At 30.9% G+C, this 17,230-nt stretch overlaps 5 protein-coding genes across 8 annotated transcripts; 3 read left to right on the top strand and 2 right to left on the bottom strand.

Moving 5' to 3' along the window:
- Nucleotides 1–17: 17 nt before the first annotated feature.
- Nucleotides 18–949, bottom strand: mRpS6 (mitochondrial ribosomal protein S6). The gene is made up of 4 exons (XM_033328411.2): nt 778–949; nt 525–664; nt 286–450; nt 18–204 (listed from the first exon to the last, which is right to left on the bottom strand). Exons 1-4 carry the CDS (start codon nt 820–822, stop codon nt 102–104), a joined length of 453 nt encoding a protein of 150 aa, XP_033184302.1. The 5' UTR covers nt 823–949; the 3' UTR covers nt 18–101.
- A 22-nt stretch (nt 950–971) lies between these two features.
- Hsc20 (iron-sulfur cluster co-chaperone protein HscB-like protein, mitochondrial) lies at nt 972–2,115 on the top strand. The gene is made up of 3 exons (XM_033327946.2): nt 972–1,477; nt 1,544–1,800; nt 1,871–2,115. The coding sequence occupies exons 1-3, from the start codon at nt 1,109–1,111 to the stop codon at nt 1,998–2,000; spliced, it is 756 nt and encodes a 251-aa protein (XP_033183837.2). The 5' UTR covers nt 972–1,108; the 3' UTR covers nt 2,001–2,115.
- Nucleotides 2,106–3,100, bottom strand: Ak6 (adenylate kinase isoenzyme 6). The gene is made up of 3 exons (XM_033328278.2): nt 2,951–3,100; nt 2,689–2,840; nt 2,106–2,629 (listed from the first exon to the last, which is right to left on the bottom strand). Exons 1-3 carry the CDS (start codon nt 2,991–2,993, stop codon nt 2,288–2,290), a joined length of 537 nt encoding a protein of 178 aa, XP_033184169.1. The 5' UTR covers nt 2,994–3,100; the 3' UTR covers nt 2,106–2,287.
- Nucleotides 3,101–3,434: 334 nt separating this feature from the next.
- Nucleotides 3,435–8,964, top strand: LOC117153458 (uncharacterized). Of its 4 annotated transcripts, none has more exons than XM_033327570.2 (3): nt 3,435–3,584; nt 4,215–4,922; nt 5,035–8,964. In XM_033327570.2, the coding sequence occupies exons 2-3, from the start codon at nt 4,479–4,481 to the stop codon at nt 5,386–5,388; spliced, it is 798 nt and encodes a 265-aa protein (XP_033183461.1). In that variant the 5' UTR covers nt 3,435–3,584; nt 4,215–4,478; the 3' UTR covers nt 5,389–8,964. The 4 variants fall into 4 exon arrangements, with proteins under 4 accessions (XP_033183461.1, XP_033183628.1, XP_033183544.1 ...); XM_033327737.2 differs by having other exon boundaries at nt 3,482–3,591; XM_033327653.2 differs by lacking the exon at nt 3,435–3,584 and adding an exon at nt 3,600–3,731.
- Nucleotides 8,965–9,197: 233 nt separating this feature from the next.
- Nucleotides 9,198–15,609, top strand: LOC117153379 (uncharacterized). The gene is made up of 4 exons (XM_033327380.2): nt 9,198–9,661; nt 9,944–10,339; nt 10,421–10,504; nt 10,581–15,609. Exons 1-4 carry the CDS (start codon nt 9,641–9,643, stop codon nt 12,672–12,674), a joined length of 2,595 nt encoding a protein of 864 aa, XP_033183271.1. The 5' UTR covers nt 9,198–9,640; the 3' UTR covers nt 12,675–15,609.
- The last annotated feature ends 1,621 nt before the right edge of the window (nt 15,610–17,230 follow it).

Raw genomic sequence — 17,230 nt, 5'->3', positions numbered from 1 at the left:
CCTTTACATTTACTAAATTATTTTCATCTTATTTGGCTTTGCCCAAATTTTTATTTACATTTTATATACATTGTATATTGTATCGTGATCGAGCAATTCGTTCATTTCAAGAAAGGATAATAATTAAGACCAGAATTATACTTGAATTGAGATTTGTACCGCTTATGTTTCTTGGCTTGTTCTAAAAGTTTTAACACACTGGGCCTGTTAAATAAAAAATATACATGAAACAGTTATTACAGATAAAATATATAAAGACGTTATCTAAAGTTTAAAAGTACTTACCTATAAGGTGGAGGTAACATTTCTTCTTCCCATGTGCATTGTATATTTTTAGGTGCAATATTTTGTTTATATACACTTGCTCTAATAATACTTATATTTCTTCCACAATCATCTTCGAGTTTACGAATTTGAGATGGTGGCATATCAAAACAAATCATGAAATGTCTGAATATAATAAGGATTATCTGATTAAGACATATTATTTAAATGTACAAAAGAAAATAATTGTAAATACCTACCTAGCGTGTGTATTAGTTCTACCATGAGCAGATGCTACGCATGGAAGTTGCTTATCACCCCAATTTTCAATTTTTCTAATAAATCCACCTGTCTCAAATATAGAATTTGCCACATTCTTCAAGACAGATGCATATTGTACCTACAAATATAATTTGTCATTTTAATTGTTAATTATAACGTAAAAAATTTATTTCGAGGTTAAGAAATATATTAAATGTATCTTGTAAAACGTATTACGAATTAATATGATACCTTGTTTGCTATTCGTACTAATAATGGCATTTCGTACGTCGGCATGTTCGCATAATATGTTTACTTTTAATTTATAACTGAAACTTTATTTGGAACACTACCTCCTTATTGATACTAATTCGAACCACGAACTATATAACCTGACGTGATATTTTACAACCTAATAAATAGATTTCTCTTATAATATCAAATCATTTATAGTTTATACAATTAACAAATATTTAATGTTGTTAATTGTTAATCTTTTGTCATTGATTAAAATTTACGTATTTATAAGTGTTTATTTCGATATCAAGACATAATAAAGTTATGATAACCTTATGCCGAAATTATGTACTTCAGAAAATCTTTTTTTAATTTTATAAAAAAGTATAACGTCTCGTATCTAAATCTTAAACAACAGCAACAAAATTTACATTTGTATTATGTAGATAAAAATTACATCTCTCCTTTAATTTTAACAAACGTATCACAATATTCAAGTGATAGTTTGTCAAAATGTTGGAACTGCAATTTTGTATATAAATCTGACTTGTTTTGCTCCAAATGTAAAGTATTACAAGAACCACCTGAAAATTTAACTTATTTCGATATAATAGGAGTCCCGAAAAGTTATGACGTTAAAGTTACGGAAATTCAAAAAAAGTATAAGGAGCTCCAAAAACTGTTACATCCTGATAAATTTGGTACCAAATCTGAGGTAAGTGCAGTGCTGATTATAATAGACATACTAATATGTTTATCTCAAAATATTTTTTTTCTACAGAAAGAAAAGCAATTTTCTGAAACCCTATCATCATTAGTGAATAATGCTTATAGCACATTAATACATCCACTAAAAAGAGGATTATACATGTTAAAATTAAATGACATAACAATATCGGAAGAAACGGACAATATGAACGCAGAATTTTTAATGGAAATCATGGAGAAAAATGAAGAAATAGAAGATGTTGGAGATGACATAGAGAAAATAAAGAAGCTAGTACAAGAGAATGAAATTATGCTAAATAATTTAACAAAGTAATATTTTTTTCACTGAAAAATGAATCCATTATTTTCAAACTAACTAATAAACACATTTTTCATATAGGGAAGTAGCAGATGCATTTCGACAGAAAAATATCAAAAAGGCAGAATCACTTCTTATACGAATGAAATATTATGATAGTATAAATACCAAATTAAGAAAATTAAAGCATGATCTAGGTATAATAGAATGAACATAATTTTTAGTATCATATAAAACATTTGTAGTGTAACATATACATTAATTTTTATTTTACATTTTAATGTGAAATGTATGTTGTAATTTATAAGTATAAACATTTTATTCTATGCTTAAATCTTTATTTATTAATATTTGAATAATATTACACTATCTTTGTCTGTTTATTGTTTTTGTACTAAACAATATTATTCTGTAACCTTGTAAAACAATATGTGTTAAAATAGTAAAATAAAGGCACTATTGTATAAAAAATAAAATAACAAGACTTATAGAGTTAAATTATTCTTCTTGATTATCCAATTTCCACTGGTTGATCCATCGACATATTCTATTTACATTGTCTGTTATTTGATTTATGTTATCACTTGCCAGTTCGTGAATTATTTCTCCCTCAAAAGTTGTTCTTGCCTGTTCAAGAATAATTTGAAATATTTCACACTGTATATTATCATCCAACTTTCTTCCTGTATAGCCCCTTTGCTTCAAGCGATCATACAAAATGGTATTGTTTGTCCTTAACACAAAAACAATGTCAAACCAGTTGTGAGGGAAAAAATCACACCCATGATAATCAACTATCATTCCACCTTGACATATAAGGTCTTCCATTTCATCCAATAACTGCGATTGAAAAATATAGTATTCATAAATATTTCATTAAAATTTCTTTTATAAATTACCTTTTCCTCGTCTAAAATAGGACACTCATATACTTCATCATATTCTATCAGGCAGCCTTTTTCAATAGCAAAATCGCTAACCTCAATGCAAGTTAATCCAGTTTTTCGACATAAAATACGAGACAGTAAACTTTTTCCTACCCCAGGTGTACCTAAATACGAAGAGTTTGTTATTTCATTTTATTTAATTTCTTAATGAACAAATTTTAGAAGCAGCTATTGTATTTACTTATTTTAGAAAAACAGTGGTTATTAAATTTACCTGTTATTAAAATGTTTGGAAAACTTCTACTTATATCGGCCATCTTGAAAGCAATACGTGTGTAAATACAAAATTTTACTATGAGTAATGTGTGAGGGCGTTACAGATTATTTTCAGTATTTATCCTGGTAGGTTGAGTTGAGAAGTAAGCTACGAATTGAATTTTGATAGGTTTAGGAATGTTTTAAAATTTTTTCATTTGACTAACATTTTTGTCACTTTTTACATTCACTATTAATAATAAAAGCTTAAAACGTTTAGAACTTTAATAAATTTCGTTCAGGTTTCTAGTTTCTGTGTAAAAAATCTTTAAGAACTGAAATTAACAATCCCAAATCTATACACGAATTAATGAAGACAAATCACTTTTTATATAAATTAAATTTCTTTCAAAACATATAGGATCCTGTCTTAGGATCTTATATTAAGAGTGTAAGTTATAATCTGATGTTTTTAAAATTATTTTTCTATATCTGTAATATTACAAATAGGAGCAACTATCGAAGGTCTATATTTTTTTACATACTTCATGGACATTGATGCAACGTAACACGTGTTGGGTCGAGTACGTTTATTTAAAGAGAGAGAAGACGTAGTAGTTTCACCAGAAACACGGAATTTTCATCACTGAATTGTAAGAGGTCAATTTAATATTAGTACTAAATCTTTATATATATCAAACGAAAGTATACGCGGCAGCAGTGAAATATTATGATAAATAAATAATCACCAAGACTGTGAGTTGTGGTATTTCAGGAACAATCGCTCACGGCACGACCTGGTACGACAAGAATGAGCTGGCATAATTCGTTGTGCTCATTATTTCGAAACAATCGTTTTTTCAAATTTGATGTACCTTACAATGGTGCCGTTTGCCTTGTTTCTGATTATTAATCGTCGTGATTGCGGTGTAATTCGTCAATATTGTTTCTTTAAATGATTTTCCTAACCTGAGTTATTATGGTTCATAACCTAATTAATACTCATAACATATTGTTGTGTAGTTCTACTGTGAAACGAAATCAGTCGTTTTGTGTGTCTATATACATATCTATAATATAATGCAACAAGTCATGCGTACTTAATATAATCAAAATTTACTTGTTTAAATGTTTTTTCCCATTTGGCCATTAGAAAAACAAACAAACAAGATTTTTATAGACACATATGTGAGCTTAGTTTTATAGAATATAAGTGGATATAAACTTATAAAACATTGAACTTTTGAATGATTTGTTATTAATAATCTTTTATGTAATTTCAGGTAGGAATAATAAAAAATAATTGGAATAAACTGCGCATGTGAAAGTAACATTAAAATAGCTTAGCAAAAGCTGTTTTCCAAACAAAAATAAAAGAAAAACATCATAGATCATACAAAATTTAGGCATTGCTGCGGTGCAGAAGGGCTCTATGTGCTCCACATCAGCTTCAGCAAATGATACTTTAGTTTTCAAGAATATTGTATCACAGCATCAAAGGAGAATTTCATCTGCAAATTATAAACTTGGTACACGACAAAGACAACATGCGCAACGAGATTACTGCAGCAGTACTATTCTTAGTACAGCTGATAGAAAAAAACGAAAAATTTAGTCCTGATCAATTGGAATGTTTTAAACGACGTTTGGTGGAATTGTTGACGGAACGTTTTAAAAATCATTGGTTTCCTGACAAGCCATTCAAAGGCCAAGGTTATCGTTGTATTCGTGTAAATGGTCATAATCGGAGGGATGCAACTTTGGAGAGTGCTGCCAATGCTGCTGGAGTAAAATACGAAGATCTATCATTACCAGTAGAATTAACGCTTTGGGTTGATCCCAATGAAGTTTGCTGCCGATTTGGAGAGAGCAAAGGGTCATATTGTACATTGGCATCATTTGACGATAAGGAAAATACTGTACCAATTTTTCAAGGAAATGAAGGATTAGAAAAGGAAAATAAACAATCTGAGGGGCCGACTAAGATACAGGTTAATATATGTTCCTATGTACATATCTATATTTTTTTTCTCTTAATAATAAGAGATAAGAAAAGTAATTAAAAAAATTAAATAAGAAATAATATATTTTTATGTCTTACAGAAATCCCCTTTGACTAGTAATACAGATCAGCAACAAAAATCAAAACCACTAAGCTCTGCTAATCAAAATCAACAGCATAGCAATAATGGTACAGGTAGGAAACGCAATCTAAACAGCCCGAGATTGCACCTAAATAGAAACCGTTCCTGGTTTGGTCACTCCTTCAGTATGGGCTATGGTCCTCATCCAATAAGTCAACCATGGTATAACATTATGCCTCCTCATTTTTTGGGTGGTCCATCTCCACCTCCTTTTATGGGTCACAGAGGAAACAAATGGATTCATCCACCATCCTACCCTACAGGACCTACCCGGTTCCATCATTGGTCTCCCAAAGCTGCTCTTAAAGTATAAAGAATCCCTCCTTATGAAAGTAGTTAAGAAATCTGTTCCTTTTTATAAATAAGATTACAACATTTTTTTACCAATTTAAAAATTTTATGTTTTGATGTAAAACTACATGACATTTATAGCAATTCTAAAAATATATTGTTATTAGTAAGACTATTATTTACATTTCAATATGAACGTCTTTGTATTAGGAACAGGTTTATTAACATTTCAATGACGAGAATTATCCATTCTGTAATTACAAATGACCTTGTTCGAATTACGACTAAGGCTTACGATTTTTTATGATGAGAAATGTTGCATTATTACATGTTATACATAAATAATTAATTGAATGATAGATGTTTAATTCCGGATGCAAGGTTGCTTGTAAAATATTAGATTAGTCAGAATTTAATTATAATGAATTAAGTCATTGGTGTGTAAGACGTAAAAAAGATAAATGTCATATCATTTGTGGCACTCTTTCTGATTAATCCTCGAAAAAAGGATTTAGTAGGAGATAGATTGTAGGTATTTCGAGAGGAAGCAGTATTGATTTTAAGTGAATTTCTTAAATTGAATACAATTCTTCTTTAAATTATATGTAATAAATTTTAATGCCTTATACAGGCGATCTCAGTTCATTAAATAACATTTCATATTTGAAATTCTGTCATGTAATAGAGATAAAGAGTTTCAAAGGAAATTCTTTTCTGTCATGTGTATATATGTAGTGTATTCACGATAACTGGAGCTTCAAAGTTCGCCTTATTTTTCAGTATTGTTATAGCAAAGAAAAAATAGAGAATTTAGAAAATATGATCTATCAACTTGTTAAGATAGTAATACTCTATAACAATATTGACAAAACATGTAAGCTTTGAAATTCTAGTAACACTGATTTGAGAATGACGTTTGACAAGTTCAAATCAACTTTTACTGTATATTATTATATTGCGTTAACAAACAGAGAGAAACAATGTCGCTTCAGAATTTGCAGGTCTGTGGTGCAAAGAAATTTAGTATATTTTCGCTTTAAAGGCACATCATACCTGTTATATAATACATACTGCCTCCAGTAGAGATTCTATTAATAATCATTTATGTTAGAAGATTATTAACAAGTGCATGAATTTCATAATTAACGTACACTTACAAAAATGATGATTTATTTTAATCATGCTCTACATGAAAATATATTGAGCTTATTGCTTTTAAGTAAAACTACTAAAACTTAGCATTTAAGAATATACATCATTGATGTTAGTAGATCTATAACTTATCACAGTTGGAACTTTAATTCTATTGTACTAATGCAAATGTGTACATTCAATTCAATTCTTGTATATTGTAGACAATTGATAACATCATAGTAATTTATGCTCTTGCTTTGTTAACAACATAAATATATGTTTGATTCATATTTGGGAATTATCTATGTATGAAGGACTCAAAAACCAAATCAAATAAATAAGCCTCCTAATTATTACTTCATACAGTATTTTGAGTGTTACAATAGTTTACTATTTTTGCATCTCGCTGTTTACCTACAATTGTTTCATTCAGATATATTTGTGTAAATGTACATATTACTATATTTATAGATGTAACAAAATAATATTCTTTAATTTTTATATTTAAACACTACTAGTGTTTGGTTTTTGAACCTTTCACACATACGCGAACGTTTTAATATCATACATATTTAAAGTATGCAATTTTGTTCAATTTATGTTGTAACATAGAGTTATTCATAAAGGTAACTTTCACTTTATTTATGCAATTTTAATGTGAGAATTACTTTTAAGAGTGAATTAACATTGTATGTAAAATGCAGTATGCAGTGTATTTTATTAGTACATTATTAATTTATATGGTTAAAACATTTTATGAACTTTTCGTTTATATTCTAAAACACAAAATTGACGGAAATGTGAAAAATTTAAATCAGATAGGATAGGTATTATTATCCACTACATAATATAAATCTATTTGATGACACAAATTTGAATATTGTTGCTAGATACATTTAGATAAATTTCTAAAGATATAACCAGATACAACATGAATATTATTGAGCAGACTGTGTTAAGGAATTTTAATCAAATATGTAGTATAAATTTTGCAACTTTCATGTTCAACATTTAGCATTGTTTAATATATGCATGAAATTTGCTGTATTGTAGGTAAATCTTGTGTTCAATTTGTTAAAACTTATTCAGAAGAGTCATTTTGTTGTTATGAAAGGTATAAAAATTCTATATAGATATTATAATGTATATGTAGAGTTAAGCAATGTTGCATTCGGACATATTCTTTTATTAATATATATGATGCTCAACATTTGAAATGTTCCAAACTTTTTAATTGTGTTCATATATTAAAAAAAAAAGAAAAGATACACTTTATGCTCCATACAATAAACATATTCAAATAATAGAAAATATTCAGAAACAATTTTTTGATAAAAAATCTATATTCAACTAACATGTGATAAAACACGTAGTATTAATGTACATTTGCATTCTTGACAAGAAAAAAAAAATTACAAAGATTTTAGGCAAAAAAATATTCCCTTTTATATAAAAAATTCTTTTATATCTGTATCTTCTTAAGTAAATACATTATAGCTAGGCATTAACATTGACAAGTGAATATAGTGCTTTGGCGTAAAAAATTGAAGTTCTTCAGATTGTTAAAAAAAAAAACAAAAGAAATTTACACAATATTAAAGAAAAAATCGAAGATTTCAATTTGAAATACTTTTTTTTTTGTATATTCAATACCTAGAGAAAAATTTTAACATTTCATTGTTGTACATTCTATTATCGTCTATGAGACTGTACTTTACAATCGTGTAGAAACAATGTATCCAAGAAGGAAAACAGGTTTGATATTAGGCTTTAATGTTTGGATCATTTCGATTGTAGGGTAAGGCACTATATAAACATATGCATATATTCTATCACTGCTGTGTCATATGTTATAAATCTACTTCTTGCATAATTATGCAATGATAATTATAATCCTGTTCTACAACCACATTGATCTTCGCATTTTTTCATAACTTTAAATATATATATCTGTTCAATATTTTGTTTCGTGTTATCTAATAAAAACTATATTAGACATTCAAGCAAAATACTTATACATCATTAATTGTACAACCTCTTTACTTTTACCATTACAGTCAAAATTTCTAAAATTATTAATCAATAATGAATGAAATTTCAAAATATTCTAGGAAGATTCGTATCTGTACTAGAAAAACATAAGGAATCATAATAAAACCGTATTATTAATTACAAATTAATTTTTACTCTATTATTTTATAGGTAATGTGTTGGCTTTTCGGATATAATGAAATAGAAATTGTTTTCATTTCGTCTTTATTAATTTTTGGTTTTTGTTTAATGCCGATTTAAAATTACACAATGCATTTTTTTGTAAATGAGAAAATAATATTTTGTAACGTCTATTATTTTTTCGAATATTATACGAAACATATTGTTATATTATTATCATTAACATTTGTATGATTACAAACATTATATATGAGATATAACAAACACTTAATAAATATTTCTGCAAATTAAATGTCTCTTATTTTTCAAAATCCATTTTATTAATACTTTCAACGTATATATTTCAGGTACAGGCAAAAACTACTAAGTTTAAAAAATTGCATTAATCTCTATTATTTTTCCGCGTTTATTCAATAGATAAGATGGCTATATCTTGACATCCAATAAGAAATGTGTATGTTTTCTGAGTTGTTCTATTGGTTATTCATAAATAGTTTGTTAAGTACGATTTTCATTATTGGAAGTATCTCTCTAAATTTTCCTTTTCATTCGATAACTGTTTTCTTTTCTTCAAATAAATTTATGATACATTATAAAAAGTAGTGAAAGTAATGTAGTAGCGCCATAAAGACAATTAAAAACATCTGTAACTTAGTTACTTGAAGATGACGATTGAATTACTTTGATGTGTTAGATGTGTGGCAGACGACAGAGAACTTTGCAATCTGTCATTTCGAAGCTAATCGCAATGATATTTTATTAAACATTGGTTGTTTCATAAAAACGACTCTTATCACATAGTTTGCCATAGTAGTTGACTATGTTATAGGATAATAAATTACGTTGGAACGTGTACAAACTATCCATATTTCTGTTCGAATTAAACGACAGGGTTATGAGGCTCCAATTTCGAAGTCTCGCTATTCATAAATATTTTTTCAGTGTTTTTAATATAATTTGTACATTACATGATGGCTGAAAAATGTAAGGTATGTATGTTAATAGAAACTAGGTATTACACATATGTAATAATAATTAATATTTGGATAAAACCATATGATTAAATTATCAAATCTTAAAATTTTTATCAGTATTGATTTTAATCAAACAAATAATAACTAATAACATAGTTACAGTTAGGAAAAAATAAATTTGTAATACTTAAGTGTAATTAGTATTCAGGTATACTTAATTGATCTTTAATCTCTTTTTTATAATAGTATTATTAAGTACCATATGTGAACATTATTTTTGCCAATTATCCATTTCAGGAATGTGGGTGCAAATGTGTGAGCTGCGATCAAAATGATCAGCAACATGGAGAAATGCACTTACATGTAGAAATAGAAAATTTGCGCCAACGTTTAGTGGAAAAAGATAATCACATTGTAACAATGGAGACACAATTCCTAAACGAAGCTGATAAGTTTCCAAATGGAGAACTAGCTTCCATGAAGGAGGAACTTTTAATTTGGCAAGAGAAGTATTCAAGATTACACGAAGCTCACAAACGTGTTCAGAAAGTAAATCAAAATCTTGAGGATAAATTATTAAGGATTGTAGATAAATGTGAAACAGAGAAAAGTGCATTTACTAAGGATATTGCAACTTTATCTCATAGATTAGCCGATGCAAATTACACAATACATCGTCTAACCCAAGATAATGTATGTTTTAAGTACAAAATTTTGATGGTTCCTTTAGAATGTATTATGAATAAAGGTGCTGTAAATAATATCTTATTTTAGGAAAAATATCGGAATGATGTAAATTTGGCAATACAACTTCTTCAGTGTAAACCTTCTAATTTTGTCGGACAAAAATATGATTCTGTAAGTTATACTTATTACACTGTGAAATAGTTAATTTCAAATATGAAAAAAATACTTAAAAATCAATTTATTTCAGCTGCCCTCCGAGGTACAAGCCAAAGTTAGGACATATATTGCACAAAAGAAACATTCCAATGATACTGCACCTGCTGACATGAAAAGTATTACAGTACCGATTTCAACGTTTCCCCCAACAGCAATGGTATATAATGTAACTAAGCCTGTAGTTGAAAACAATAGCGATGATGATACAGATGAATCCAAGCCACCAGTGGATGTCGTCTCTGCAGCAATAATGGCAAAAGTTTTAGAAGATCGAGAGAAAGAGAGAGTATTTGGTAAACATTGTGACACATGTACTTGTCACAGAAGTATTTTAATGGTTGATGCTGAAACACAAACTAATATGCCAAATGTTTTTTCTTGTAATGAATGTACAATGAACTATGCACAAAATATAGAGGAACACTCTGATAATTTGAAAAATATCGACAAAAGTTGCCAAAACAAAGGCAGTCAAAACTCTTTGGTGCATGTAGTTTACCACGAAGGAAATGAAAGCGTTAGCAGTAAAGTACACTATCAGAACAATTGTACAAAGATTAGTAATCACCAACAGCTATCCACAAGAGACAAATTTTTAAGTAGGAATGCTAAAATTATAGATGGTTTAAAGGAAGATGGTCGTGTAAATGTTAATATGAAAGTTAATTTTAATAAGAAAAATTCAATACGCCGTAGCGATCCGCAACACCAAAGTGTATTTCAAAATCAGAACGAGAACACGATTAAACAGATGATAACTCACAAAACAGGCGATACATGCGTTAATGGTAAAATAAATATTGACAAAGGAAAGCAAACGAAACTGAATAAAAAGTGTGAGTTACAAATCGATGGCAAATTCAGTTCGTATTCTTGGAATAAATTAGACAAGGAATCTTCTAATTGTAGTCACATAGTTCCTGAAAATTATAAAAACTACTTTGATAGAAAAGAACCGAGTCAGATTGATATTATTAATGATAGATTATGGAAAAACGAGTGGACGAAATTAAAGTCACAGAATAAAACGAAAGAAAGTAAGGACAAAGTTAACAGTGACATGGAGATCGATATAATTAACGACAGGATCTGGAAAAATGATAGATCAGCTCAAGAAACTCATCATCCGACGCAATTAACTTTAATAGAAGTCAAGAATATTGATAGCGTTACACAACAGAATGATTCTGGACAAGTGGAAGTAGCCACCAGCCCAAGTTTTAGTAGCGATAGTATTGTAATTTCAACTTCCGATCCTTCCAGTAGCTCTAGTGATGTCGCTCAATTAACTGGACTGCGTTTGCATAATGTTAGTAATTTGAAATCTAATACTCAGAACAGAATAACTGGTCCAAGGAATTGTCTCGTAAGGGTAACACCTGGATCGAAGAATATTCTCCTAGATAATGCTGGACATTATAAAACTGTATTATACACTAGTGGAAATAATAAACCAAATACCGCTTTAGTTCATTCGAAGAAATTGTCTCGGTCTGGATCTGAAAGAACAATTTCAACCAGTAGCGAAGAAAGTACTCCTATGTTGTTGCATGACAATAACCAACTGCAAAGAGTAGCTGAATGGGTTCAATCCTCGGTTCACATGGATAATTCTGGGTCAAATTACACGGAGTTAAAGCCTAATGAAAATATAATGGACAAAAGTCTTTCGTTAACATATTTAGACAAGTCACACACGAAGTGCAAATCGATCGAAAACAATCGAGAACTATACGAGAATTCACTGGAAAACAAATGCAAGGATTTAGTGATGAACGTCCAAGAGTTTGAAGAAGGAAATTTAAATAATGATGTAAATAATTTTTCATTGGCTGTAAATAACTCTGTTATAGAAAAGGAGAAAGATTTAATATCTTTCGATGTTCCAATGGAAGAGGACAAAGGTTTGCCTAAAATTTCGAAGAAAGCAAATCCTATGGATTTTGATTACGAAGTAAAGATCACTAAAGAAATGGAGGAAACTTATTTAAAACTTGCAGCGAGTTTAGACCCTGTCGCGTTAAGCTTATCGAGCACGGATAATGCAGATTTAACGATCGAGAAATATAGGAAAGATCATAAGAGATTTCAAAGGAGTTACGATAAGACGGGATCAAAAGTGTAAAGTATTCCAGCAAATATTTCAAACAAATTATTACTATTTCAGCAGGGAGTTCCTTTAAAGATAACAGAGCATTATTTTTTGTAACTACGTGAAACTAAGGCTGTACCAAGAACAGTAGCTTAGGGTAAAACATTCTATATAGCACTGCAGATATAGAATTATATTTATTTAATTTGTATAGGTAACGGTAATACAGCAATATTTCTGTCTAGTGAATAAAAGTCCAATTTCATAATATTGCAATCATGCAACATTGCTGAACACGCTATTGTTTAACAGCTATATTAGCCAATTATTTTGTAGTTATGTAGGTGTATAGTTTAGTTCAAACTAGTTAAAAATCAAATAGGGTTCTTTTCCTTTTTTTTTTTTTTTCTCCTAAGTAAATTCGATATTGAAATGCTTTACGAATGACGATGCAATGGATACTGTCACTTACTTTTTCTCCTTTGATTCTCTACAGTTTTGTATAGATCGATCGAAATCGAAAACGTAGCCCGACTAAATTAGATGTCTAAACTTTTATTCTTGTTACTGTGATTAAATATTATAGGACGAATTGCGTTCACGTGTATTCAAACGAGACAATATTTAACAAAAATTCGTTATCAAAATGTCGGAACGATGTATCCATAGTGCGGTACATTAGTGCATACTACATACTTCCAATCATTAGAGCTACATGACGCGGATATTTCGCGTTGCAAGACGAGGTCCTTTAAAATTCATTTGATACGACAAACACTGTAACGACGGTAGTATTTCACAGCGTTAATGCGTAACATTGTGATCGTTTTAATTCCTATAAAATGTATTCGTGAAACGTTTTATGAACTTCGTTGGGCCGCGTTCACGCAGGATGGATTCGTAAAAATCGTGAGGGAAACGTTTTCGTAATAAAGGTTCGTTTCGCGCAGAGATTATCGTCTGTGTTAAAGAGTAATTACGGTACCAAAGTTAAGAAGCTACTATGTTTAGTACTTCTTTAATATTTCGCGTAACATAATACTTCATAGTATCAGTAGAATTATCTACTTTTTGTTGTATGTATCGTTGCACGTTTATTTTAAATGCCTAAAATCTCTGCGAGAAGATAACCATTACAATAGTGCAGTCATATAATTAAAGTAAACTGGATCGTTACACGATTTCGATGTTAATCCAAGCTCGCTGTACTTTGGTCGAATTACAACCGACCACTTAAAAAAGAAAAAAAAAAAAGAAAAAACGAGAAGAAAAGGTATAACGATAAAAGCTAGAAAAAAAAAAATAGTTCAACAAATGAGAAGAGAAACGACGTAAACTTCTACTCGCTCTACAAGTTTTTGGCATTCTAATGCCAATGAAAAGAATTTCTTCGAAACCGTACTTTCCTTAAACCGTACTTTCGTAAATTATTATGGATATCGATAAACTGATCGTTATCCCGACTATAACTACCACGAAGAAAGGAGATTCTAATCGAAGTGGCTTTATGAAGAAACATTTAACGGCCACTATAATAATGATTGTATATGTTAATAATTTTTCCCAGTGAAAGAGTTAAGTAAAATTGCTAGTCTTGCGGTTCGCGAATTTTATCGAAGTAATATATTGTGTTCAGTTGGAAAACACGAATGTTACGATCAATTGCGAAGCAATGTTTTTCCCTAATTTTCGATTTGCGAAATATTTATGCAACAAATTTATCGTGCATGGAATAGAAAGTTACGTGCAATAACGCAGTGATCGAAGATGTGCATTCAAAAAATATTAATTAGGAGTAACTATCGTGTCGCGAACGACACGTTAAAACGTTGCAAATCTACGCGCAGATCTAATCATCTATTATACACACGTAAGGATACAGCAAGATGAAAAATAAGTCTCGCAAAGATTGCATATTTTTAGGCTGTTCACCTATGCAGAAGCTTCAGAGGCGATGAAATTCGAACGAAAATTCGCGCGTTCTGTGAAGCCGATTGATTTTTATCGTGACTCGTTAAACGCAACGCGTTTTGAGTTAACGATTATTAATTAAGGAGGGTGCATGAGTCACCGGTATATCGGTGCTTAAGTTCTGAATATTCAAAGAGCAATGGAAAATATCGATCGAGAACACGTCGCCAAGTATATTTCCGTCGGTTTCAATTTTTTCTCAAGTGAAACATCCCTTTACGAAGGCAACCAACGAATATCGTTATTATAGAAAGAATATTTAAAAAGAAAAAAGAAAAAAAATGCAGTGCTTCGAATATTCGTAAGATTATAATTATTAGAAAGCTGGATAAAAGATCTGATCGATTTAAGTTTGCCAAATAATTCTTTTGAATAAGAACGTCTGATGTAATTTTTATCGATACGCTGCACAATAAACAAGGAGTTATCTAATTCAACCTCTTCATCTGCTTCCACTTAAAGCTGTAAACAAATCAATAAAACTTTATCAAATAAAAAAAGCCAAAGGTTTTGCAACACGAACGTACCGATGCAAGAGTCGGCGAAAAAGCAAAGACTCGCTTGTTCAGGATTGCGCCGTTGTTCGCGCGTTGCTTGCAGCAACGCGTACCTTTCGCTTGGATTCATTTCGCGGATGATACAACGCCGCGTACTGTATCGACAGGAAAACAGTCGGAAGAATAACGAGATATCTCGGATTTTCTCAACTACCTCGTTGCATTCCTCGGACTTTGATAAGAAAAAAGACCGGAAGACTAAGATAGCCTTCGAAGGATAAAAATGCTAACTATGCATTTTAACGCCAACGATCGAGGCGTACAGATATGAACTGAGATTTCATTGAAACGGACTGATCGCTTTGAATCTTGCACGGAATTACATCCTGTAGTAAACAGTTACCCATTTAACTCGAAATCGGATGTACCGTATGTAACGTGGCGACGATGATTATGTACACTGTAAATATACAGTCGAATAAAATATGTTTAAAACGAAACCGATCGAATTTCTTTTATAATATCGTTTCGTTTCGCGTTTATAGTTTTATTCGCGTTAAATACTCTTATTTAAATGTTCATTGGTTTATACATAGACAAGACTCGAGTTTTCATTTGTCGTCGTTATAATGTCAATTTCTACTTCGAACGGATTTGATAAATCTGATCTCGATGTAAATTCCAGCGGCGTTAATTTGACGCAACCGCGGGTTTTCAAGCGTCGCAGAAGACGCATGCACAAAATCGATCACGCGATCCGGCCGAGCCCAACTTACTTCAATCATGCTAATGTTCCAATAATTTGGATCCAGCAGACCTAGCTCGACCAAATGAATGAATGAACGGCCTCGCCTGCCTCGCCGTGTTATAGAATACTCTCGTATAACGCGTCCCTCGCCAATATATTCGATTCTGCACAAGTGTTGTAACACTTTTCGCGGTGTACGCGATCCAGCGCGTGGGTGGAGAGACTACGGTTTGTTCGACGATCGATATTACGTAAGAAAATTCGAAACAATCCTGCTTCCTATCGTTTTTCTTTCGCTCTACACAGCTTCAAGTATATTTTTTCTTTTATTCAACAGGAAGAACGCTTGAACGCTGCTTTTATTGTCTACGATCGAGGAACCATTGATACTTTTAACCGATACATTTAACAAACCTCTTACAATCCTACGAGAAGCTAAAATTAGTATACGTAATACGTTCACCTCCTCTGCAATCCTAAAGGTAGAGCACACTTGATCGAGTGAAGTGATTCAAAGTAGATAAGGGCTTTACTCGACGGACAGATATCTGTATCGAAATGCTAAGATCCACTGATTACCAGACAATTATTCTTACAACCATTCATTCATCACCGTAGTAAAGTATAAGGAGCAAAACGTTAATGAGAAAACAAAGCATATACGTTGTCGAATAACACGACAATGCTATACAGATGTATTTCCTTAATTTCGTTACGAACTTACATTCTTCTTGCATCGTTCTTCCAAAGTCAAACGCAACTGCGTTTATAACACTACACTGTCGTGTACAGCACTGAAGAACCATACGAAAGGTATCGAAATTTCATCCTCATGAATAGACTGCGAATGTTTATGCAAATTCATATTCTTGTGTCGATACGATTAAAGAAACGGAACCTAAGTATCAGGTTGTCGGAAAAGTATCTTTCTTTTACAGACGCATCTTTATACAAGCACGAAACCTAATCTGTCGAACGTTGTGATCTTCATTCTGATAGATCATACGATGTAATTCGATAAAATAACATAAAACGGAAAATGTTGTGCATCCATTATTTGCTTATAAAACGAAAGAAACTTCTCGGACGACCTAACAGATACTTGCTCCATCCATTTGATATACATTTACATATTATGTGCATTCCATGTATCGTTGCACCTTTAAATTTCTCAGAAACGCGTGAAAATCCGCAGTCTACTCGTAAAATTACAACTCAATTCCCAGAACCTCAACCACGAAGCCTCTCTTTTTGCATATAACAAAAATTAATTTAATCTCTCACCGTGCTATCCAGTTAAATTTTGGATGTTCGAGTCACTTGATAGCCGATCAAGTTCCCTCGACGCCTGGTCATCGCGCCAGCGCCTCCCG

Source organism: Bombus vancouverensis, chromosome 7 (genome assembly GCF_051014615.1).
Source record: "Bombus vancouverensis nearcticus chromosome 7, iyBomVanc1_principal, whole genome shotgun sequence".
Classification (NCBI taxonomy): domain Eukaryota; kingdom Metazoa; phylum Arthropoda; class Insecta; order Hymenoptera; family Apidae; genus Bombus; species Bombus vancouverensis.
This window is presented reverse-complemented; position numbering and strand designations above follow the sequence as displayed.